At 42.4% G+C, this 26,817-nt stretch overlaps 1 protein-coding gene across 1 annotated transcript; it reads right to left on the bottom strand.

Moving 5' to 3' along the window:
* Positions 1–350: 350 nt before the first annotated feature.
* Positions 351–26,769, bottom strand: LEO1 (LEO1 homolog, Paf1/RNA polymerase II complex component). The gene is made up of 12 exons (XM_024568041.3): positions 26,656–26,769; positions 21,536–22,294; positions 19,472–19,576; positions 16,554–16,648; positions 15,350–15,495; positions 14,513–14,597; positions 10,942–11,036; positions 10,301–10,435; positions 9,027–9,162; positions 6,953–7,139; positions 5,438–5,535; positions 351–584 (listed from the first exon to the last, which is right to left on the bottom strand). The coding sequence occupies exons 1-12, from the start codon at positions 26,711–26,713 to the stop codon at positions 480–482; spliced, it is 2,004 nt and encodes a 667-aa protein (XP_024423809.1). The 5' UTR covers positions 26,714–26,769; the 3' UTR covers positions 351–479.
* Positions 26,770–26,817: the final 48 nt, after the last annotated feature.

Genomic DNA, 26,817 nt, shown 5'->3' on the forward strand with positions numbered 1-26,817 from the left:
AGCGTGGCCCTGACCACAACTTGATTTGGGACTTCTAGGCTCCAGAACGGTGAGAGAATATGCATTTCAGTGGGTTTGAACCACCCACTTTGTGGTACTTTGTTATAGCAGCCCTAGCAAACTAATACAGTTACGGACTTTTTGGTGCCCCTTGAAACTCTGCACCCCAGAAGAATGCCTCACTAGCCTCATCTGGTCCTGCCCACGAGGCTCCTTCACGGGGGGGGGGGGGGGGGGGACAGGGTGCAGCAGGGCAGCAGCAATTCACTAAGACCTAAGACTCACCACTAACAAAACCAACTTGTCTTGGGAAAAGTTGATTTCTTGAACAGAGATTTGTTTTTTAAAAAAAAATTTTTTATTACAATTAAAATTACAGAGGAGCAAATCAATTCATTTCAATCAAAATAACTCATGTTTACATATTTATAAAACAAACTGTACAATAAAATATATTAAATGTTTTCACATTTTGTACTTCAATCATCATCTTCTTCCTCTTCATCACTGATCACATACTTCTTATGCTTTTTATTTGCTTTATCATCATCTTCTGCTTTTCTCTTTCCAGAAGGTTCACCTTCCTAAACAGATAAAGAAATTTTTAAATCTAAATACCAACAGAATGTTTCTAGAAATGTTTATTAAAAGTAGCTCTGAGATGAATGACTATAAAAACTCAAAATAACTATTTTAAAAAGAACATTCACCAGATGAATAAAAACAGTAGTCAAGGTCATGGCCAGTTTCCAAACCTACAAGTACTAGGAGACATTCAAGTGACAACTACACAGAGTAACTACACACTATGAAGACGCAGAGAGCTGAGGACTGGCCGAGATACCTCTCCTTTCCATTGTCTTCATGTTTCCTCATGCGTCTTTCCTTTTCCCACCGTTTCTCCTTCTACCCATTTTTCTACCTTTGAAGTAACTGAGGTTTTCCAAAGTTTTCACTGCTTTCAAAAATAAGGGAAAACAAGAAGCTCTGTTTGTCTCCTCTTTTGTAACTTAGGTCCTTTTGGGGAAGGGAGATAGTTCAACAACTGCATGTCACTGTGCTACCCACTTTCGTATCTGATATTTACTGTAAGACATCGACTTTACAAGGCAGCAAGCGGAAATCCTGCTGCACAGGTGAGGAAACCGTGAGATGACGTGCTCCAGGCTGCGTACGAGGGAAAGGGTAGCACCAAGCTTCAATAATCCAGTTCATTCTAATCTAGACTCATGCCCTTTCCCCCAAATATCAAGAAATACTGTGACAGGCCATAATGGTGGTTCTCTGGCATGAGGAAATTGGGGTCTGAAAGCCCCCCTGTGTCTCAGAGGCACACCCACGCTCATGGCATTCAGGCGGGGCTTTCGTGTGCACATATTGGAGAGGGACCTGGAGCAGGTATGGCCCTTTCCTACCCTCTCCCCCTGTAACCCACAGCCAGGACCTGACCTGGAGTAATGTGAGGAGACAGTGGCAAGAGATGGGAGGTCCAGGCAGAAGCAAAACCTTTGGTGTCACGAAGAGGAAGGGAAGGGTCCTGGCAGACCTAACAGAGTATTTGGGTGAGGAAGACAGGGCGGTTGCTGAGACAGACGGCTGGGAGGCGTCTGCAGAGACACCTGTACCTCGGGCAGGTGCATGTTTATAATTGCTCAACCTCAAGAATGCTATTTAATGGATCACATTTTAAAATCTCCTTTCTGAGAATACTAGGAATAAAGAGAAATCCCAATGCACTTCTCAGTTTTCACTCAGTCTCCGCTTGCCAAGAAATAAAACAGCATCTGTTCAGATGAGGATTCCCATTTGCCAACAGTTCAGCACACTGTAAATGCATCATTAAGATGTTTCCTACATAATTTAAAACAAATATACTGCAGAATAATTTAACAATTTCTATCTAGTTATCTTCCATAGCATGCCACTTCCAAGAATGATTGAGAAATATTCAATGTTGTAATGTTGTAATTAACAAACAATAACGCAAGAACGGAATTCTACTTCACATGAGAAAAGAGCTTATTATAGGAGCTCAGGTCACAGAGGGCCAAATTCACCAAAATACACTGAAACCATGGATAACAAGAACATACATCTATTTCCTGGATCACAGAATAATCTTTTCAATAGCCCTCCCACTGAAAACAACTAGCAATGATGGGAAAACATAAACAAATCAATGAAATGGCAAGGAAACAAAGTATGATCAGAGGTCAAAAAATGAGGGGAAACCAGACCCCACAGAGAGAAGTACAGCACTAAGCAGGCTTTCTCCTTGAAGACATTCACCCAACTCTGTGACCCTGAGGACAGGAGACAAAGGCCAAGTGGAGCGGGTTAACAGAGGCCCCAAGAACTCCCTCTTCAGTGTGATGGTGACCCAGAAACACGCCCAGGCCCGCTTCTCTGAGGCAGGGGTCGGCAAACTGTTTTGGTAAGGGGCCAAATAATAAACGTCTTAGTCTCTGCAGCGATTCCACTCTGCCACTGCGGCAGGAAAGCACCGACAGACAACACGTAAATAAGCACGGGTGGGTTCCAGTCAAACAGGCCAGATTAGATTAGTAAGTGCGGTGTATTTCCCAGCCCCTGTTCTAAATGACTAAAAAGAATAAATTCTAATCTGAAACATCAGAACTAATTAGCAGGGGATTTAAAAAAATGCTAGGGAAATTCATAACCATAAGTCAGAAATCATACTTCCAGGTAATCTAAAAAGACCTTACTCCCAGAACATAGTTTAGAATGGGCCCAGGGAGCTGCTATCCAATGCAACTGGCAGCGGGAAATATAAATCAATTTGGGAGAAAAATCAATCACTCTGGGCCTCAAAAACTTCCATTGATCTGAACTAAGTAAATGATTCAATTACAGAACACACAGAGAAATAAGTCATCATGAAATGGAGCCAGCAGAAGAACGGTAAGTCCTCAATGTCAATAGGTTCTGCAACTTTAGGAGAAAGGACGTATGATGACACCAATGTGACCGCAGGCTAACTGATGTGCACAGAATTCATTCCTGTGGCAGCACAGCGATGAACTGCACGCTGAAACGCCGCTCAGCGAAACATTATGAGGACCTGTGTGATAGGCAGCAAAATCACACATGTAAAGATTTCAGTCACTGGAAATAGCAGACATGAAAGATCGTATATATAAATAAAGTTTAAAATATTTAAAGACAAAAAGGAGAAACTGAAAATACGAGTTAGGAGCCAGAGTTTTAAAAATGACAATTTGGCCCTGGCTGGTGTGGCTCAGTGGACTGGGCGCCAGCCCGCACACTGAAAGGTCACCAGTTTGATTCCCGGTCAGGGCACATGCCTCAGGCTTGTGCCAAGTCCCCAGCTGGGGACATGTAAGGGGCGACAGTTCGATGTATCTCTCATGCATCAATGTTTCTCTCCCTCCTCCTCCTACCCTCCCCCTCTCTCTAAAAAATAAATAAAAATTTAAAAGATTTTTTTTAAAAAGGACAAATTAAAAAAAAAAGAAAACCTAAATCCCTAGCAATGAAAATGAAAACAAACTAAAAACTCAATGAAAGGTATTAACACATAAGACGCAGCTGAAGAAAGAAGTGAATTAGAAGCAGGATTTGAAGAAATAGCCCAGAATGCAGAGACAAAGACACGAAAAATATGAAAGACAGTTTGAGAGTTATGCAGGGTAGAGAAGGAATAACATGCTCTAATCAGAATTTCACAAAAGGGAGAAAAAAGGATACAGAAGTAATATCTGAATGATTAACAGCTGAGAAATATTCAGAACTGATAAAAAGATACCAATCTACAGATTAAGAAGTCTAACAAATTCCAATCACAAAAGAGATATCACAGTATAATTCCAGAACACCAGATTAAAAAAAAAATCTAAAAGGACTTAAATAATATAAATAAGTCCTAGAGATGTAATGTACAGCATGGAGAATAGAGTTAATAACACTATATTGTATATTTGAAAGCTGCTGAGAAAGATCTTTAAAATTCTCATTCCAAGAAAATTTCCAACTATGTGTGGTGATGAATGTTAACTAGGCTGACTGCAGGGATCATTTCACAAACATACGAGGTCTGTCCAGAAGCGTCCAGCCATTGTTAATAGAACTAGAATGCTTTGTGCGGCATCAATGTACCCTGGCACCAAAGAGAATGGACAGGAACATGCATGTGTGAACAACGGCGACTTCACTGTACTAGTCAGCAGGGGCCGGGGGCCGTAGACACCAATGAGTGAACATGTGTACTGTGTGGCTGTCACATTCAAAATGACTGGGTGAGTAGAGTAACGAACCCGCATCAAGTTTTGCATTAAGCTTGAATATTCCTCTGCAGAAACTATTCAGGTGATTCAGAAGGCTGTAGCTATGGGCAACTGGTGATTGGCAGCTTCATCACGATATCATGCCCTCTCATGCATCACATCTTACGCAGTTTTTTTGTGAAACATCACATCACCCAGGTGACTCAACCCCCTACAGTCCAGATTTGGTGCCCTGCGACTTCTGGCTTTTCCCAAAACTAAAATCACCTCTGAAAGGGAAGAGATTTCAGACCATTGATGAGATTCAGGAAAATACAATGGGGTAGCTGATGGCGATTGGGAGAACTGTGTGAGGTCCCAAGATGCCTACTGTGAAGGGGACTGAGATGTCACTGTCCTATGTACAATGTTTCTTGTAGCTTCTTCAGTGAATGTCTCTATTTTTCATAGTCCATGTCTGGATACTTCCTGGACAGACCTCATACATATAGCAATTGAACCATTATGTTTTATATCTGAAACTGATGTTATATATGTCAATTTATATCTCAAAAAAATTTTTTTTAATTTACTGCCTGTATTCTTCTAATTGGAAAAGGATACTATTAAGAATATAAATGAAAAGTTACTTTAAAGTAATCTATTTCAATAACAAATTGTAAATTTATGTTAATTTCTTGAGTTAATATTATTTCAAATACTATTTCACCTGAATAAAAAGAAACCAGCTTTTTCTACCTTAAAAATGATTCCCATAACTTAAAAAAATATATTGAAAATAAAAATTAAAAAAAAGATACGCCCCCTGATCTACCGCACTGAATGATCGCTAGTTCTCTAGTCCAGCCCTGGTATCTCGGGGTTGCAAGTTTTTCCTCTCAAGCCTTTCCCTGTACCTGGCAGGCCCACCCTGAGCAGTACACCCTACACGCTAACACTCTTTCCTCAACAGCCAGGGAAAGGTCCCCTCCTCTGAGCCTTCCAACACCCACCCAAACAGGCAGCAGGCCCTCGTCTGGGCCACTCCGAGTCTTGTCACTACAATTATCTGAGGTTCAATGACATGTGTAGACAGCTGTGGTGCTCCTGAGCTGTCTGGGAGTGCCTCTTCATGCCAGGAGCTCCTTGTGGGTATGGAGTAAAGCCCTGGAACTGAATAAACTTGGTTTTACCTCATCACTGGTGAGTTTCTTTGCTTTGAGCAATCGTTGAGCCTTATCTTCTTCCGATCCTTCATCACTGTCTGATGAGTAGATTCTGGCTCGTTCCTCTGAAAGCAAAGGAATGAGCTCTGTGAGTGACTTTCAAAGACAGCTAGCTATTCATTTCTGGATTTTTCTTCTGACGAATTTCTGTAGTTCCTTCATTTTCCCAGAGGAAGCAAATAATTTAAAGTGTTTTGATTCAAAGATAAATGTAAGTTTAGAAATGTTGCAATAAAGCATTCACCCTCTCAAAAACCAAGAATGACTCATGACCACTTTAAATATTGAAAAGGCTGTGTACGAGGTGACTGAAGAACAGACACCACTACTCTTCCAAAATAAGCTATTAAAGCCCAAGCCGTTCTTTCATGGGGAGGCAGTTAATTACAAAATAAGCTTAAGATATAAGCAGGAGGTGGTTTCCTGGTCCTCTGAGGACCTTTTGTTGCCAGGCAGACATTTCAAAAGGAGATGTAGATGAGCAGTGATCTCCGATGCCCCGGCCCAGGCGAAGCTTGGGATGGAACAGCAGTAGCCTACTCCAGACGCGCCCTCTTCCCGTTACCCCTCCCTGCCTACCTGACCACTGGACAAAACTAAGTGTTAATGTGTTCGTCTGTTAGGCTTTACATCTCTGGGAAACTGAACATTACAGAACTCTCCCCTTAAAAGCATCCTCAATTTTTTGTTTTTATTTTGTTTTTTAGTGATTATTTCCACAATTAATGCTTTCGGTGGGAAGTTAGCACTAACAAACAAAAAAAATAAATAAAAGGTCTCTGTACTACAGCTCAGAACTAAACAACTGGTAGGACGGAAGCACAGCAGACCAGAGGCGACCACTGCAAGGAAAGGAGAAAGGAGTTTTACAACAGTCACAGAAGGGGAAATTTAAGCGTGCTTAAAATTTATCCCTCAGTACGGACAAAACTAGAGTGCACGGTCATCCATGGTAATGCCCTACAGTGAACAGCACCCCCAAAGCTCTGACCAAGCTAATCTGGGGAGGATTAAAGCCTCACTGTACAGATGTAGGACCCACTATTCAGAGACGTGAAGTCACGTGCCCAAAGCTGAGGAGTGGTAAGAACAATGACAACACTTTTAGGTAACATCTATTTAGCACTTGTTATGTGGCAGGGACTGGGTGAAGTGCTTTATATGTACTATATCCTTCAATTTTCAAAACAACTTCATGGTGTTTTGTACCAATTAGTAATTTCTAAAAGGTTGAGAAAAGTTACAAATATAACTGGCAAACTTTCAAGCCAGAAAAGCAGAAGCTTAGCGACAGTCTGAAAGTGGGAGCGACAGCAGTTTCTACTTTCAGGCTCACCTAAAAGAGTTCTGCAATGATTAGTCATTAGACCGTGAAGTACACCACCCCTTAAAAGTAAAATGTCCAGCGATTGAGCATTCAGAGCAAGCCCAATGCAAAGATAAATTCCCGAACCCTGAAATGAAATTTCTGCACAAACTCACCTCGAATGCCCCCTTTGTACCGGTTCTTAATGGCAGCCAAGCTGATGGACTCCTCTCCTTCCTCTTCCTCATCGTATCGATCAGGTTCGAGGTAACTAGCACTCAGCCCCCGCTGGTGCTGTTTCTCTCTCATTCGGCGCTGCTGAGATTCCCTACGAATAGAAGCCCGCAAACGTTCTTCTTCTTTCTGTAAAGACGCAAACAAACCACTGAACTTAAAAATGAACAACTTCTGTGCCCGCTTGAACCTAATTGCACTCTATGTCCTCTGTCAGGACCGTTCTCTCCATGACACTCCTGTTACCACGCAGTGACCTCCGTGTTTCGTTCCAGGGCGTGAAGGCCGCACACGGGCAAAGAGGCAGAAGGCTCCCCCACACTCACCGTCTCAGCAGAACTGGCACAGGCACAGCCTTGGGAGCTGCAATGTGCCCTCTGCTGCCAGGCAGGGCCCGGACAGCAGCAACCAGCCTAAGCAACGCTATCTGTGCCCAGCGGACGCCTGAGGGAGGCTCTTGCTGCCACCCCGACACAGACACCTGACTTGCCCAGGTTCACCAAACCACCACAGTGCCCAGACATTCCTGCCTGGGGCCCTCCACCAGAGAGCTAGCTCCCCACAGCCCCTGCCGACCGGAGGTGCAGGTAGGAGAGGGTCCCTGAGCCCCAAAGTAGGGCCTTCACCCCCTTCCATCTGCCTGGCATTCCCCACGTTGGGGTGCACAAGGCAGAGGAAGGATATGAGACGTCAGGGATATCGTGGTGTTTGCTCTGTATTACTACATACGACTCTAATTCTGTTGCTAGACATTCCATGCAGCAAACTGTTTCATTAAGTAAAATGTGGTTGTACTGAATATACCAGGTCCAGCAGAGGTAAGGCCTGCTTGAGTGTGGTTGGTAGGGTAACAATATGGGTGTGATAATTTATAGTTTTAATTTGAACATTGCACCTAAAATGTCATATGGTGTGCTTGAGTGTGATATTGTTATGTCACAGAATTACATGCTTATGACTTTGTAATAAAAGATTTTGTAATGAAAAGGGGCGGTATTTGTGCTGGATCCTGCAGAGTAAAAACCACTGTCAGCAGGACAGGGCTCAGGAACAAGCCAGCTGACCCGTTGCGCATTCCCGTGGAGGGTGGGGGAAGTGGAGAGCTTGGGGGGTTTCTCAAGGTGGTCCAGAAGGGTCTTCCAGTAATGTTGAGACAAGTCTACAGTTCCCTCTGGCTCCCACGAGGAAAAAAAGGTGGGGAATGGAGCAAGAAAACACGAACACTTCAGACTTCAAAGCCAATGTCCCTCCACACCACTGAGTTAGGCACTGCTATTGAATCTGGTTCCGTCCGCCTGCCTCCTTGAAGAAAATACAAGGAGTGAAAAGGGCCAAATCTTCCACAGAGCCTGACAACGAGATTACTAAGGAAGACCCCGAGGCAACCAGAGCCCTCGGCCTCAGTGCGCCCTGCTGCACTAAGGAATGAAACCTCCTGAAGCACTCTGGATCAGAGAAGGCGGAGGAGAGCCAGGGAGCCTGCACCACGGCCTTCAGCTTCCCCAAGCAAGTAGGGCACAAAGGCCAACGGTGTCAACACACACACACACTCCACCTCTGAGGTGCGATGCCCTACGGCCGAATTTGTGTCTCATTGACAGGTGTGTCAGGTTTGAAAACCCACCAGGCAGGATGCTATAAACTGCCCTTAAAAACCTCATCTCCTCTGCCTGATTCTCTGTTAGGCACTTTCCCATCAATCCTCTGTCCTATTTTTATTCTATTTTAGACTAAATCTCTTCCATTTCCACTGGTTTTTGACATGCATTCTAAACCAGACACGATTTGGTCATATTTGAAAGTATCTGCTGAAGTTCAGACTCTCTCAGTCACCGGCTGCTGTATGGCCACCACCGCGCACCCACTGCGCGGCCCACGTTCGGGGCGTGGACCCGGCTCCTTGCTCATGCCAGCTGGAAGGAACGAAGGTGGGTCAACCAGAGGTGATTAACAAACGCTTTGGGAAATGCTATTGTTAATATACCAAAAATCCCAGAATAAGCTCAGCAAACGTACCTTAATCATCTCTGTGCGCTGGCATTCGGGATCACGACCAGCCATTGGTAAGATTCTAATCTTCTGTGTCTTTGAACATCTGTCTGCAAGTGACAGGGTCATCTTTCTGTGTGTGGCACTGTCTGTAGAGTGAGGTCTGCAGGAAGTGAACAAAAGGTCTCATTATTTCCCACACATGTTTGTGAGCCAGTCATGTCAACATCACAAACCAAAGGGCCAGCTACCATTACTTAAGTCTCTAGAAAAAATAGGCAGGGACGCTAAAGGGAACATAGCAGGTGGGAGATTTTGAACTTTCTTCGTTCTGCGGCTCACCGAAACAGTATCTGACAAGTTAAGTGAAGAATGGAAAGCTGGAATCAAAAAGGCTTTACAAAGAACAATCACCCTCTAAAAACAGTGTATGGATAGGCCCAAGCAGCATTTGCTGAACACTAAGTGCCAGGCACTGTGCTTTGTGTTTGAGATGTTATATGAATTCGTGTTGCAGCTACTCGAAGAGATAATGATTACATTTTATAAAGTAGAAAACCAAGGCATAGAGGGGTGGACAAAGTTGCACAAGGTCACACAAGTAGAAACAGGACTCAAATACAGGTTTATCTGGTTCCAAAGCCTATACTTTTGACTATTAAAATTCTCAAACATCTAAGTCCTGACCACGAGTATTGAGCCCTTTCAAACATGAGCATTCCCGAAGGAGGATGATCACTCAGTGCGAAGGAAAGAAAAACACGAACACTTCAGTGTGGAGTCTACAGTCTGGAGCAGGGGACTGCTCACACCAGCTGACCCGAGTGTCCGGGGCTGTGCTGGGGATGTACCCTGGAGTGGTCCTGGATGAGGCAGCCTCAGGGACAGGAGGACCCCAGCCCTCACGCCTCCCACGCCCTTCCTCTGACTGCAGGCACACTAACAACCTCTAGTTATCAGTCCCCCAGATCCATCCTACCACAAAGACAAGACACACTGCCTAGCAAGTATTCCAGGCCTTTGGCAGTTAGAGTAGCCACTTGAAATTAGTAAGTTGACATTCTGGTCAACGTACCATATAACAGTCTTTTGTAAGTTTGGTTAGCATGACCTGCTTTCCCGTGAAACAGCAACTTTTACTGCACTGGACAAAATAGCCTTTGAACCAAGAGAGCTAAGGACCAGATCTTGGCCTTTGGCAAATTATACTGTGAGATCATGCCAGTCAGAAGTCAGGCATTCTGCACATCTGTATTTTGCTGCTTTACTGTAAGGAACAGTGTACACTGAAGAACAGTTACCTGAATGTGAGTTTGGTTTTAAAGACAGCTTGTCCCTGTAGACCGGTACCTTGTCTTATAAACAGGTGGTTGTGGTCGCCCTGCAGTGGAGCTTTGTAAACGTCGAACACCTCATTGCCCAGATGCAGAGACATGCTGCAAAGAAGGAACACCTCACGTATTAAAAGTTACAGAGCTTTCCTCCTACCATTTTACTTCACTGAGAATGTGATTCAGTTGCTGCTTTCTCTCCTCACACAGAACGCAGAGGAATAAAGGCATGATGTAGCAAACAACCTACCTAGCAGTACGACGTGCTGTGACACTGACTCAGCCTCTCCTACCTCCCCAGTGAAAGGCAGTGTCTCTAAAATGTCAGCTCGCAGTGAGCAGGGCACAGGAGGAGGGGAGCGGTGTACCTTTTCCAAACCACTGTGCTGTAGCCAAAGAGGATGATCACGCTTTCAGCCCACTCTATCGTCTTCACCGGCCGGAGTGACCCTCAACCACCTACTTATTTCTCTCAGGCTTTCTATTCAATGCTGGGGACTAGGCGCTAGAAATTCTTTACTAAGAGGTAACCCACTAATAAGGTCTTACTTCAAAACTTGATCCCTCCTAGACACATTCTGGGTAGTACTCTGCAGGCAGCTGGGGCTCACCTTCCATCCGACCACTTCACTATCCGAGCATTGCTTTCTTTAATTTCATTTCCTTCTTCATCCCGGCGTGTCCTCCATCGGATAGTATTTTCTACCTGTTTTAAAGCGTAAGTGCCTTAGAACACTATATTTTACCCTTTTTTATCAAGAAGCACATAATCATAAAGTAAGCCTGTACAGGTAGTGACAGAAGAACATAAGACACGGAAGCCCTCTAATTTTAATCACCTAAGATGTTGAATAACTCAACAACAAGAACAGAAATTATGCTTGAGTGAATTTCTGAGCTCCCAGGGCTGGAACCACGGAAGGAACTGAGGGCCAGAGCACCTGAGCAGACACTAAACCTGCAGTAGCCCTGGGGGTTTTAAGTCATAGCAAGAGCTACTAAGACAGAAGGTAAGGCTTGAAGCCATGTGAGGTAGCAATTTAGAACTGCAACTCCCTGTATAAAGCAGGTTCTCTCACAAGGCTACAAACCATATAAATGAGGGACCAAAACACTATGCCTACCAACCTAGGGAGCTAGGGAGGACCCCCCGCATATGGGTAGGCAAAAAGAAACCCCAGGCTTGAGCAGATTTAGAATCTAACGTGATCTTAACTACATGGAGGGGAAATACCAGGCAGATGTAAAAAACATTCAAGAGCTTCCGACAATGAAAACCACTGTTACTGCAATTAAAAACTCAATGGGACTTCTGGGAAAATGTAGTACACTAAATGCATGTAGTTTATCACTGCTGCATGCTTGAAACCCACTAATGGAGCAGTAAAGAATTTAAAAAGGATACACTCACAAGGATAAAGAGAATGTGAATTAAGATGGCAGCAAAGAGAAGCCAACACTGTGAAAACTGACAGCTAAGGCCATGCTTCCCTGGGCCCAGTCCCCCAGCATCAACCCTAAAAGCAGCTGCTCCCATTTCCACTAGAATTTCTGGATTTCCATTCTGTTAGATGTGACCGTGTTTGCAACTGGCTTCTAATGGTTCCCTTCCAGTTTTCCCCCTTTCCTTCTATATTCCTCATTAAATAAATAAACAACTATGAGGCCAGCTGATTAAAGAACTCAACTATATGCATGAATTAAATATGATGTCATTCTTTATCCAATTGGAAATAATGAGGATACAGTGGCGTGGGGAATGTAGATTGTCACCTCGACAAACATTTGAGTGAGTGCTCGGTACAGGAGAGTTTCTTACACAGGAAGTATCTAATAATCCTTCATTAGCTTTGTGTATATTTAAATTTTTCTTAATAGCCCTGGCTGGTGTGGCTCAGTGGATAGAGTGCCGGCCTGCAAACCAAAGGGTCGCCAGTTCGACTCCCAGTAAAGGGCACATGCCTGGCTTGCGGGCCAGGTCCCCAGTGGGGGGCGTACCAGAGGCAACCACACACTGATGTTTCCCTCCCTCTCTTCCTCTCTCTCTGAAAATAAAATATTAAAAAAATAAATAAATTTTTCTTAATAAAGTACACAAAACAAAGTAACCTGTCATGCTCTGACTGGTATGGCTCAGTGGTTTGGGCATCAGCCCACAAACCGAAAGGTTGCCGATACAATTCCAGTCAGGGCACACGCCTGGGTTGCAGGCCAGGTCCTCAGTTCGGGGTGTGCAAGAGGCAATGGACTGATGTTTCTCTCCTTCTCTTTCTCCCTCCCTTCCCCTCTCTCTAAAAATAAATAAAATAAATCTTAAAAAAATAATACCTGTCACTGATTCCTTCCTTCCCTCTCATACAAAATATTTAGCCACATATAAATATGGAAACACATATGGACTATTGAGAAGCCACTTTTGAAAAATGCTTTCTATTATGTAAGGTGATTCTAATAATAATAACAATAAAAATGATAATAATAATGCTAGGTCTTTCCCTGTTGGAGTGAAAGACACATTAAGGTATTTTCTAAAGACAGAGGATTTCACAGAGGTACGTACATAAACTGTACCCAGTTCCCTGTGCCTTAAAGGATTAATTACCCCACCAACTCACTCTAAGAAAGTTCAGCCTAGTCAAGAATAGCACTCATGAAACAAAGGGTCTGGTGCCATTTTCCATCATGTACCAAGGTTTTAAGACAGTAGTCGGTTAAACACCAACATTTGGAACTCTAGGCACCAAAGTTTTAGAGAAAATATTTATTTCTAAACTTCAGTGCTTCTGCTAGAGTCTGGTGTTACATGATCTGAAAATACAACAGATATACTAATGCATCATGATAGAGAGTAAGGGAAAATGTAAAAACCAATAAAAAGTGAGCAAATAAGGAACTACCCCATTAACTTCTACAAATGATGGGAAATAATGACAAGCAGTAGAATAATGCCAGAGGCACTAAAACAGGCATGAAAAATAGATACATATGTTCCGAGGAAAAATAGTAACAGATGGGCTAATGGGAGCAGGGGAGAAGCAAGGCAAAGGGCACAGAGAACAACAACAACAACAACAAAAACCACTCTAAGCCCTAAACCTATTAATTCTGTGACCTAGGGCAAGTTATTCGTACCTTTATATCTCCATTTTCTCATGTGATTTGCATCTCCCTTAAGAGGGAGGAGTGGAGAAATTTTGTGGAAAAGCTTTGGAAGCCCATGCACTTTGGATGGAAACTATCTGTGTCAAGCTTCTTTAGGTACTTGGGGATCTATCACACTTGAAGGGACGAAATTGTTCTAAAAGTTCAGCTCTTGAATTCTAAGAATGCCAGACTGCCACTTCCTAACATTCTAACACCATGTACAATATTCACTGAAAAGTATTTACAGGAAATCCTTCAGATTTAACAATTCAAAATGCACAGCTCATTTTAGTATAATGAGTGAAACTGCTTCTAGTTCTTTGGTACAACTCAGCGAAAGCATCTGCTTAATCTACATCCACCTTCATTAAAGGAAGATTAGAGGCACTCCTTGGACAGATGTAACAAGACTGCACAAGATAGCAAAGAGAAGCATCAATAGGAATTTAGGACAATAAAGAGTCAGTAGAAGCAATCAGAAGAATACAAAGAGAGCCATGGGGGAAGTGTTAGATATGAGTAACAAATTCCCCTTTTGTACATGATTTATTTATTCACAGATCAAAGAGCCTGGAGAATTTACTCTTGCAGGAGGTTGCTACGACTTAACCCACAGTGCATATGGAGATAGTTGTTCGAAACACCAAACCACAGTACCATTTATTCTAAAGGAAGTATCTAATAATTTTTTAAAGCATCAAAAAAGTATAATAGCAAGAAAAGTGACAGAAAGTAATGTATTTACAAAGCAAAAGCTATATATTTTCTTCCTAAAAAATAATCTGAAAAGGAAGAAAATTCATTTGTTAATAAAACAGATTTTCTTTTTCTTTTTCTTACTGAATTTTCTGGGGTGACATTGGTTAATAAAATTATATAGGTTTCGGGTGTACAATTCTACAGTACATCATCTGTATATTGTATTGTGTGATTACTACCCCCAAAAAAATCATTTTCAAAGGCTCAAGTCTCAAGTTAGGGTCTCTACGTTTTACTTTATTAGAGAAAAAAAGAAAGGAGTAAAACATGAAATGGTACCTTTAATTTTAACCTCGTTCGACCTTCTTCATCCAGCATTTCTTCATCTTCAAATTCATCTTCATAATACTGAGGATCAAAAGGTCTGAAAATTTTAAAAAATAAACTATTAATCATATTTTGTAAAGAATATTATCACTGCTATATAATAACACATGTATTAATACTACTATACTAAAAACATCATAATATAAATAAAATTCATAAAGGTCAAATGTCTTCATGTTCAACTTTAAGAAAATATTCCAATCATTGCACTTGCTTGAAATTTGGTATTAATACATGTTGCTTGAAATAGAGTGCAAGCAAGGCTAACTATTCGAAATAGTCTTTCTTCTTATATAAGTCTTCAAGGAATAAGTCACACATTCTCTTGCTTTCCCTATCATTTTGCTTGGGGAAAAAAGTTTCAAGTCACACAATAACTTGCATGTTAGTAGAAAATAATACCCACAAACACTATTTAACTGTCCCAAACTATTAGCCTTTCTGGATCCACAATAGCGGCCACGGTGGACATTTGCTGTTTCTCTAACAAACTCCCTACTCTCAATTCAGCGTTTTCAGGGCTGTACTAGTAAAAAACACTCAAAGGTTTATGATATCTGTTAATGACTAAGTATCAAACTGCTAAAAACAATGACAAGCATTAGAAATCTCCTTTATCAATATAATAGTCCCTACTTTTTCTATCACAGAGTATCTTTGATTTATTTCTTCCGAGTTGCATGACCAGTTTACCACTTTGTGATCGGTCAACTCATCTAAAATAAGAAAGATGTCAACATTCCGCATATTTCTACCCAACATTTAGAAACTTTTTGCTGATCCCCTTACCTGGGCTCCACACTGAGAAAGTTGGGCAGTTTAACAAAATACAAGTCATTTCCTAAATCAGTGTTTACTTTGGGTATTTCTACTTCTATTCTGGTCTCAGGAATTGGCTCCTCCTCCTGTTGATCCTGAGGCAATCCATTTTCATCCTAGTTAAAAAAAAGTCATAGAGTTTCAGAGTTTCATGGGATCTCAGAAATGGTCTAGCTCAACCTCCACCCTTTAATCACGTAGGTAGGCGAGAGCACATTGAGACATTACTACAGGGCTAAAGCAGCCCTCAACCCCCATTCCTACCCACCCAGCCCCCAAAACCTCATGGGACACAAGATCAGCTTAGAAGCATCCACATGAGAAAATCTCGTGTGGGAAGTCTGTCTTCCACATACTCACCAAGAGAAGTGAGAAACTAATCAACACTTCAGTAGGAAGTTATGAAGTCACTCTATCGATTAAGACCAAAGATTACCAACACGGCACACAACACACTTCTCAGCATGAACAAGAAAAACATTTAAATCAATGGTTTTCAAATCACAGGCCCTTGCAGTCTAGTCCCTTAAAACATGGCACCAACCTCATGCTGGGCTTTTTTCTCTTCTCTTGTCTTCTCCTCTTGTCTTTTCTTCTCCTCTTCTCTTTTTCTTTCTTTCTCTCTCTTTCTTTATTTTTTAACCCAGTTTCCCCTAGTGGTAACACCTTGCAAAACTACTGTACAACATCACAAGAGGAAGCTCGCCCTCGGAATCAGATACAGAACATTTCCGTACACAAAGATTCACGCTGACCTTTTACAGCCACATTCACTAGGTTCTTGCCCTCACTGCTCCTTAATCTCAAACAACCATTACTTTCTCCTCCATTTCTGTAACTTTTGTCACTTCAAGAATGCTACGTAAATGGAATCATATAGTATGTAACCTTTTGGGATTGGCTTTTTTTTTTTACTCGGCATATTTCCCTGGAACTTCATGTATCAATAGTTCGATCCTTTTTATTGCCTCAGTACAGATGTGCCAGGTCAGTTATTTCTACTCCCCCTCAAAACCAAGAGTTCCCTACATAACAAAGTCACCTGTTCATTGTACTTTCATACTGTAATTCAGTTCTCAACTTGCTCTTCTTGCTGTAAGAGAGACCCTTAGTCTCAGAAACTTTTTAATTAACCTTGAATAAGGGCCCGGTTCACATCAGTAATTTTACTTACAACAGGCTGTCCTGGAGTAGGTGGTTTATCTTCTCCATCACTACCTGAAGATATGTCATCTGCACCTCCAAAGAGATCCATGGGTCCACTATTATCTTCAATATAGGAGAAAAATGCACAGTATTAGTATCTGCAACAAAGGTTCTTCCAAGCTATCACTTCAACATATTCCCAAGGCTTCTGGGCCACATCAGGAAAGCACCCAAACACAGCTCTGAGCCTGGCTCTCAAAGATCTGACTACAATGTCTGTGGAGAGAGAATGGGGCAAATCCAGTGAAAGGCAAAGCTGCAGAGGAGACACTTCTTTCTCCATCTACTGCATCCTTGTTCTTCTTAGTTTCCTTTAACCCCAGGAGCCCAAATGTCCTCTACAGTCCATATACTCAAATTTGGGGCTTAAACAGTCCATACTGGCCTATTCTCTACCTAGTCCCTCAAGTTTTGAAATTACAGGTCCACCCTGGCTGGTGTGGCTCAGTGGACTGAGTGCCAGCCAGCCTGTGAACCAAAGGTTGCCAGTTCAATTCCCAGTCAGGGCACATGCCTGGGTTGCAGGCCAGGTCCCCAGTTAGGGGCACGTGAGAAGCAACCACACATTGCTGTTTCTCTCCCTCTCTTTCTCCCTCCTTTCCCCTCTCTCTAAAAATAAATAAATAAATAACATCTTTTTAACAAAACACACAAAATTACAGGTCCGTATCTACCCAGGCCCCTCTCCTCACAAACATAACTTCACCTGGCAAAACAACAACAATAATCTGTAATAAAGCAATAAACCAAGGTGGGTAGTATAGGGGTGAAGCGAGATAGGAGGGTGAGCAGAAAGCAGACTGCTTGAGATTGAGACCATAGAAGTGTTAAATTACTGATGACATAGCCTAGGATAAGACTGTGAGCTCCTGAAACAAAGTGGAGGGCGGATCACCGACAAAGGAGAGGCGGCCTACTAGAATGGCCACGATCCAGCACAACGACAACAACAAGTGCTGACAAAAAAGTAAGGCAACAGAACGCTCATTCTTTACCGGTGGGAATGCAAAATGGTGCAGCTACTTTGGAAGTCTGGCAGTTTCTCACAGAACTAAACATAATCTTCCCAAACACTCCAATGCAAATCCACTCCTTGGTATTTTTACCCAAAGAACTGCAAACTTATATCCACCCAAAACCTGCACACACATATTTATAGCAGCTTTATTCATAACTGCCAACACCTGAAAGCAACCAACATGTCCTTCAGTAGGTGAGTGGATACACTGTTACTTCCAGACAACAGAATGTCATTCAGTGCTGAAAAGAAACGAGCTGTCAAGCCATAGAAAGGTATGGAGGAAACTTAAATGCATATTACTAAGCGAAAGAAACCAATCTGAAAATGCTACATACCGTACGGTTCCAATGATACATTCTGAAAAGGCAAAACTATGGAGACAGTGAAAGATCAGTGATTGCCAGGGGTCAGCAGGGAGGACAGATGAATATGCAGAGCAAAAAGGATTTGTAGAGCAGTGAAATTACTCTGTGTGATGCTCTAATGAAGGACACATTTGTCCAAACACTCAGAATATAAAACACCATGAGTGAGCTCTAATACAAAGTGTTGACTCTGGGTGATAGTGATGTGTCAGTGTAGGTTCATCAGCTGTAACAAACATTCCCTCTGGTGAGGAATGCTGACAAGGGGGAAGGCTATGCATGTATGGGTATACAGACAATTGCTATACATTGCCCTCAGTTTTACTATGAAACTTAAGTTGGTCTAAAAATTAAGTCTTAATAACAATAAAGAGGAGACAAGGAAGGTCAGGTACTAAAGAGTTCATCTATATGATTAAAAATCACAACAACTACAAACCTCCCACCAACACTCTCATGTCCTTGTGATTCATTTTGTTCTTAGTCGTACCACTATCCAACATACTACATGTTTAACTTACTTCCTGTGTTGCTATTATCAGTCTCCCTGCCCTCCCCTGGCCCCAGCTGATTGTGAGTCATCCTAGAGAACGGACTTTATCTGTTTTGATCATTGCTATATTCCCAGTGCCCAGAACAGAACCAACACACAGAGGATGCTCAAGAAATAACCGTGAACAAAATGAAAGAATGAACATATCCAATTCTCCCAACAACCCTATAAGATGGTTAGTATCATCTTCCTTTTACAGATCAGGAAATCGAAGTGTTGCAATTAATTTGACCAAAATCATATGGTTGGAAAGTGGGCTACAAAGATTCTAGCCCAGATCATCTAATTTCAAAGTCCACGCACATAACTACTAGTTATAGATCCAAAGAGCATGCTGTTCTGTCGTCCAGCTCTCCTTTTCTTTCTAGTTGCCTGTATAAGTATTTGCTTTCGTATGTTACTTATAATAATTTACATAAGCTATTTAACGTTAACGCTTATTTACCATTCAGAATAATGGTTGTGCATAATCAAACTATCAAAATTGTTTGCTGTAACTTTTATGCTAACATCTTTATGCATAGTAATTTGCCATTTGAAAGTCATCCATAGAGATGAAGAGGTAGATCTTCTATCCTTATAACACACCTACCTGATCTAACAGTGGTTTTTATGAACTCTTCATCTAACCCACAGCCCAAAGAACCAGGTTCTTCATCTGATATTAACCTGTTAAGAACTTAAGAACAAGCTGTTCTGGAACTGTCATTCAAACTTAAGCATGAACACTGCCACCTCTGCCTGAACCAGAGCCTCCGCCCCTACTGACAGATTCACTCTAACTGTAAACGAAGAAACAGGTCCATCAAGGGAAACGGCATGAGCAGTTTCTCCTATCTGTACAACTATCCTACGTACACTAAGTGTACCCACACTAAGCATGCACTATAGTTAAATGCAGAAAGAGGAACAGAAATAAATACATAAAGCAGAAGTAACTGAAGTACCTTTTGGTACCTCAGTGTCACTATCCGCTTCTGAATCAGATGCAATTGCATTCTTGCGTTTCATTCGCAAAACTTCATCTTCACTATCGCTGCCTCGCGCAGACTCTGTAAGAGTAAAATGAGAGGTTCTGCATTATCACAGTCACATCATAACTTTGAATCTTGTTTTAAAAGCAACACTGGGGATAAGCAAACGGTGGTGCCCTCATGCAATGGAACACTACTCAGCGATGACTACGAAGGAACTACTGATACACAAAACAGTATGGATGCATCTCAAATGCATTGTGCAAGTGAAGAGAAGCCTAAGGGAGAGAGAAAAGGCCACAAACCGTATGATCCCACTTATATGATGACATTCTCAAAAATGCCAAAACTAGTGACAGAACAGACCAGCAGCTCTCAGGGGTCGGTGCGGGGGGAAGGATGTGACTACGAAAGGGATACTATGAGGGAGTTTTTTTAGGGTGACAGAACTGTTCTGTATCCTGCCTGGGGTGGTGGTAGTTACACAAATCTATATGCGTGTTAACATTAAAATAATTGTACATATATAAATAAAAATCAACTTACTGTAATTTAAAAATAAAATTAATAAAAAGAACATCGGTTTCTGTAATCGGAAGTGAGAAAAGCAGTACTGAAACTTGTGATTAAATTCATAACTCATCACAGAAAAAAAGAGGTAAAAATACTGCAATGGAAGAGAAAAACACATCATGTGCTGGATGGTACAACTGTTCCCCTAATTGTAAACTTTAAGAAAACCAACTGACCCACTGCAGAACTAGTTAACAATTAAGCAGAACAACCAGCTAGCTACAAGACTATGACCCTAGTCTTAGGTCAGTCTGCTAGTACTTGGGAAGCAGTACACAAGCCTTAACAATCCTGACAACAGTACTAATAACTCCACCCAGAACTAGTTACGGAATACTTACGGCAGTTCTGTAGTCCATATGGACATATACACGTTTCTGGAAGTTTTCTGACCTCCTCTCCCAAATAATGACAAAATGTGGTCTTTAATACTACCCTATGACATATGTATTACAGGAGAAAAAACCCTTCCCCTGATATTTAAGCTAAGAAAATAGAATTACTATATAATTCTAATCAGTCACCTACAGAAATGAAGCAATCCAGATATTCCTTCTGAAAGACTTCCAACCCAATCACGGTGACTTTTATATAATAAAAAGAAAAGATCTCTATATCTTAAAAAATATTCTACATCAAGAATGTGTTAACTTGAGCAGAATAGTATAAACAACCATTATAGAAAGGGGTCCAGAGCCCAAGGCTCCAGTATGCTCCAGCGGATGCGTGTTCTGACCCAAGCACATCTCCCTAGGGTAGGAATGTAGGCTTCAAGCTATGGTAGCATCTTGAGATCCTCCAGCTCTTTTTCGTTTTCTGGGTGTTATGTTCCCCAGGCAACCTTCTGATTATTATAAATTGGCACCCAGTGCAGATTTTCCCCAAGGGAAGAATACTCTGAGAAGAGAAATAACTGATTATCTTGAAACAATTTTGCAATTCAATTTTTATAAATTAGTTTCTGTGAATTTAATTATTTTGAGTCAACTTGGAGCCTAATTATCTCTGAATAATCAGATTTTGTACCTCAGAAAGCTGAGCTGAAACATGTTGTTCACATCTCAGGAGAGCTACCCTCTGGGGACGCTTCAGTGGTATTAGTGTTTTTCCCACCGAGCAAACCTCTTCTTGCCGGAGGCACGCTCTTCAGTTACCCACAGCAATGGAACCACCTCTATGCGTCATGTAACTACTCTCCCACCATACATTCTTCTCTAAGACTGTTGTCTTTAAATTATTTTCTTCCTGATCTATCATCAATTAACAAATGGAAGGGGAATCGAAATAATACACAGATTAGGAAACTTTCTCAAAAGCAAAATGCACAGAGTTAGAAAAGGCTGAAATGGAGGGAGAGGAGAGAAAAAATAGGGCACTAAAGATGAGGCTGCAAAAAGAATAAATGGGATCTATCTGTATCTAGATGCTTCCACTAACCCATTTTGACCCTCAGAAATGAATTACCTGATTTGTGGTCCTGTTCTTCCTCATCATCTGAATGCCTGCGCTCTTCATCTGAGGCCTGTGGCCGTTCATCATCAGAATTTTGCATCTTCTCCTCATCAGACATCTGTGGCCGCTCATCGTCATCAGAATTCTGTTTCTCGTCATCATTATCAGAAGCTGCTGGCCGTTCATCATCAGAATTAACCTTTTCCTCCTCAGACAGATGTTGCCTCTCATCATCTGAAAGCTGAGGCCTGTCCTCATCGTCTGTGTTCTGCATTTTCTCATCATCGTCAGAATTCTGCAACTTATCTTCTTCATCAGACCCTTGTGCCCTCTCCTCATCATCGGAATTTTGTATCTTTTCATCATCTGACTGGTCGCTTTTATCTTCTCTGCCCCATTTGTCATCATCCGAAGGTGCTTTTTCAGAACCTTCTGCCTCTGAGTGATGGCTACCCCCATCTGATCCATGACCTTCATCTTCATCATCGTTGTGGCCTTCTGATCCACTGTGCTGCTCTACATCCGAAGGGTCGTTGTCTTCGCGGTCCGAGTGCTCTGAAGGTTCTGACCTGTTGTCTGATCTCTCAGAGCGATTATCACTCCCACTCTGACGAGAGGCTCCCTCATCCTCACTGTCGTCTCCAAACAGTTCCTTATTACTTGGTTTTCCTGAATCACCTCTTTCATCCTGATCGCTTTCACTTCCAGAGGCATTACTGCCAGAAGCCGCATTCTCTTGATCAGAATCCGAGTCTGATCCGGAATCCGAATCTATGGAATCATATAAACACTGGGTGATGCCAGCCAAAAGGCAGCGTAAGGAACACCAAAAGCCCATCCCAACATAAAAGCAATGCAAACACTGCCCCAAAACTGTTAGTATGAGTTTTCTTGGCACTCTGGAGACTAGCCAAAAGTTGCAGCAACCAAGAGAATGCTTAACAGGAAAAACCAGCTAAATTTTTAGAAAGAAAACAGAATTTTGTGGCACTTTACAGTACCCTAGACACGCTCGCCACCCAGCACACCCTGCCACCTGCTCCCCAGCTCAATGGTGCCTTGAAGATAAGAGCCTGAATTTCTGGTACACACACCACTATCGAGGGGGCAGAAAGGACCTCATTTAAAAAGAATCACAGGCCCTCACTGGGCAGCTCAGTTGGTGAGAACATTGTCCAGATACACCAAGGTTGCTGGGTTTTTCTAAATTTTTACTTTTTTTATTGTACTTTTTTCCATTATTATTCATCTCCCTTATACCTTCTTACACCTCCACCCACCCCCTCCCCTAGGTTAATGGTTTGATCCCTGGTCATGGCACATACAAGAAACAGTCAATGAATGCATCAATAAGTGGAAAAACAAATCGACGGTTCTCTCTCTCTCTCTCTCTCTTCCCGTCTCTAAAATCAATCAATCAATCAATAGTGCCCATCAGTAGATGAGCAGATAAAAAAGCTGTGGTACAGCCCTAGCTGGTGTGGCTCAGTGGATTGAATGCTGGCCTGCGAACCAAAAGGTTGCCTGTTCAATCCCCAGTCAGGGCACATGCCTGGCTTATGGGCCAGGTCCCAGTTGGAGGCATGCGAGAGGCAACCAATCAATGTATCTCCTGTATATTCATGTTTCTCTCCTTCTCTTTCTCCCTCCCTTCCCTTCTCAGCCATCAAAAAAAAAGAAGAAGAAGAAGAAGGAAATCTTACCTTTTGTGACAGTATGGATGGACCTGAGAGTATTGTGCTAAGTGAAATAAGCCAGGCAGAGAAACACAAGTACCATATGTTTTTACTTACATGTGGAATCAAATGAACAAAATAAATTAACAAACAAAATAGAACAGACTCATAGAGACAGAGATCAGACTGACAGCTGTTGGCGGGCTGGATGAAAAAGTTAAAGGGAGTAAGAAAACAACAAAAAACCTTATAGACACAGACAATGGTATGGTGATTACCAAGACGGGGGGGAGGGGGTAGGGAAAGTAGAAGAGGGTAAAGTGGAGATAAATGGTGATGGAAAGAGACTTGACTTGGGGTGGTGAACGCACAATACAATATACAGATAATGCATTACAGACTTGTGTACCTGAAACCTATATAATTTTATGTACGAATGTCACCCCAAGAAATCTGATAAAAATAAGAAAAGAAAACTAGTAGCAAAATGGCAGAAGTCCTCCCTTATCAGTTATTACTTGAAATAGAATATGGATTAAGCTCTCCAATGAAAAGGCAGAAATCTGCAGAAAGGATTTTTAAAAATGATCCATCTATAAGCTGTCTAAAAAGATTCACTTGACTCCCTGGCTGATGTGGCTCAGTGGATTGAGTGCCAGCCAGTGGAACCAAAAGGCTGCCAGTTCATTCCCAGTCAGGGTACCTGCCTGCATTGCAGGCTAGGTCCCTGGTTGGGAGCATGCGAGAAGGAACTGATCAATGTACTCACATTGATGTTTCTCTTCCTCTCTTTCTCCCTCCCTTCCCCAATCTCTAAAAGTAAATATCTTAAAAAAAAAAAAAAAAAAAAAAGATTTAGTTTACAACCAACACGGTTCCATGTAAACTACTCAACAACCTAGGAACAGAAGGGAGCTTCCTCAACCTGATGAAGGGCATCTGTGTAATAACCACAGCTAACACTACATGAAAGCATAATGCTTTCTCTTTAAGGTCAGGAACAAGGCAAGGATGTCCACTCACCACTTCTATTCAACACTGTACAGAAAGTTCTAGCCAGGGCAATTAGGCAAGAAAAAAGACATCCAAATTGAAAGGCAAGAGTAAAGCTACCTCTATCTACAGATGACATGATCATATACGTTGAAAATCCGAAAGAATTCACACACACACACACACACACTATTAGAGCTAACACATTCAGCAAGGTTACAAGATATAAGATTAACATACGAAAATCAGTTGTCTACACTAGCAATGAACAATCCAAAAATGAAATTAAGCAAACAATTCCATTTCCAATAATATCCAAAAGAATAAAATACTTAGGAATAAATTTAACCTAGTAGGTGCAGGAGTTACACAGACGTTTGTGCATGAAAGAAACACTCTGGGCCCTGGTACAGAGTCTACCCCTTGTTATGCCAACACATTTGTCAGGCATAGTTACTTTCCACAACTCTTTCAGCACAGGGAGATAATAAAATACGCTAGGCACAACAGGAATTCCACTGTCACATCCACACTACCTTAAGGACCAACAGCAACCCTCACGGGCAGATTTGGAAGTAAGTCCTACCGAGTCCTGTTATCTAATGGTAAGATGAAAGAAAGACTTAAAACACAGGTGGCAAACACAAGCCGGGAGGGCCGAATCTGGCCCTCCACCTTATTTATCTGGCCCAGCACCCTGTTTCTACCCAGCAGCAGCACCAAGCCCCTTGCCCCTAGTTAAGGAATAGTTACATTTGTACAGTTCTAAAATTACATTCAGCCCGCCCTGACTGGTGTGACTCAGTGGATTGAGCTCTGGATTGCAAACCAAAGGGTTGCTAGTACAATTCCCAGTCAGGGCACATGCCTGTTTGCAGGCCAGGTCCCCAGTAGGGGGCGTGTGAGAGGCAACCACACATTGATGTTTCTCTCCCTCTCTTTCTCCTTCCCTTCCCCTCCCTCTAAAAATAAATAAATAAAATCTTTTTTAAAAAATAAATAAATAAAAAATTACATTCAGCCCTTTGAAGGCAACCATGAGGCTGAAGTGGCCCCCGGTGAAAATGAGTTTGACACCCCGAACTTAAAAGAAGGTAAAACATGAAGCCCAGAGAAGCAGCTACCTCCATATAGAGTGGGAAAGCACTGTAAGACACATGTTACTAAACTATTGTTTCTACCCATCTAATTATTTATCAAATATGCATTAAGCATCAATGTAAGCTGGTGGAGAAGGGGGAACACAGAGACAATCTTTTCACCATTATATCCTCAATACCCAGCAAAGTAGCCGGAACATGATAGGGGATCAATAAAAACTTAATTGAATTAACAACTTCATGGAAGTGAGCTGTGGGAGGGTTCACATAGAAGTGTGACTTGAAGGGCAAATGGGATACGGACAAGCAAAAATGAGGGGGAAATGAAAACATGAGCAAAGGTAGTGGAACAAGAGGTAGTATATAGGACTCTGTATTTCCAGACTCATCCTGTCTAGAATCCTGGATAGAGCCCTCAGATTAGATTTCCACCTGGTACTACCCTTACTACACTCTTAAAAAATATATGTGTGTGTGTATGTGTATATATATATGTATGTATACACACACACACACACATATATGTATATATATAAATTGGAGTCAGAGGGAACAAAAGCAACCACAATAATGCACTTTGCTCAGGGAAAATGTAGATAAAATTACTTTGAGCCTGGAGGGTTGCAAGAATTCTGAACTTGGTCTTGGGTCCCTTTTCACTTCAAATGAACTCCTATTCATATTTCAAACTCAAATATCCAGTCCTTGTGTCAGAAATACTTCCATGCACCATAAACATTCATTCAGTCCATCAACACTTCATCTCTCCTCTCCATTCACAGACCCCATACGCTCCTGAATCTAATACGACTGACTCAAGAAATTCTCGAGTTTCTGCACAGACTATCAGAAGACACATTCTCTCGGGTGTGCAACGCCCATGCATACCCTACCCCGGTATCCCAATCCCTCCCAAGCCCTCCACCCAGACATCTCAAACTACCCATCACACCACGGTCTGTCTGGTTTTATTCAAGAGGGCATTCCCAGCTCCTTTGTAAACTTGTCCCCCCATTCCTCATATTCCTGAACACCTAATTCCCATTTACTTACAAACAACCCTTACTCTGCGCTACCTTACTCAAGACAGGTCAAAGTGGGAACCCAGGTTCTGCGCCTTCACCCCTGCACCATGCCCCCTTCCCCCTTCTCTCCACGCACTGCCAAGGGACCGCATGCTCCCTGAACACCTGGGGCAGCTGGTACCGCCTGGATTGCAGGGGGCGCTGAGGCAGGAGTGGAAGAAGAGCGACCCCTCGCACGTAGCGTCGTAGCGTCCGCAGACCCGGAACAGGACCACGGTCGGGCTCTGGCAGCAGAAGTCTCGCCACGCGCCCCTCCCGCGAAGCCCAGGCGACCCCACCTTTCCGCTCAGCATCGCTGTCGGCGTCGCTCCCGAAGAGGTCCTCCATATCCGCCATGGCCGCGCACGTCCGCCGTTGCCTGGCTGGAGGCTGCTCCGCGACTGTCTTTACGGCACTGAACCAACGACACGCGACAGTGTCGCAAAGATCCGCTAAAAGGC

This window comes from Desmodus rotundus, chromosome 7 (assembly GCF_022682495.2).
Source record: "Desmodus rotundus isolate HL8 chromosome 7, HLdesRot8A.1, whole genome shotgun sequence".
NCBI classification, from domain to species: Eukaryota; Metazoa; Chordata; class Mammalia; order Chiroptera; family Phyllostomidae; genus Desmodus; species Desmodus rotundus.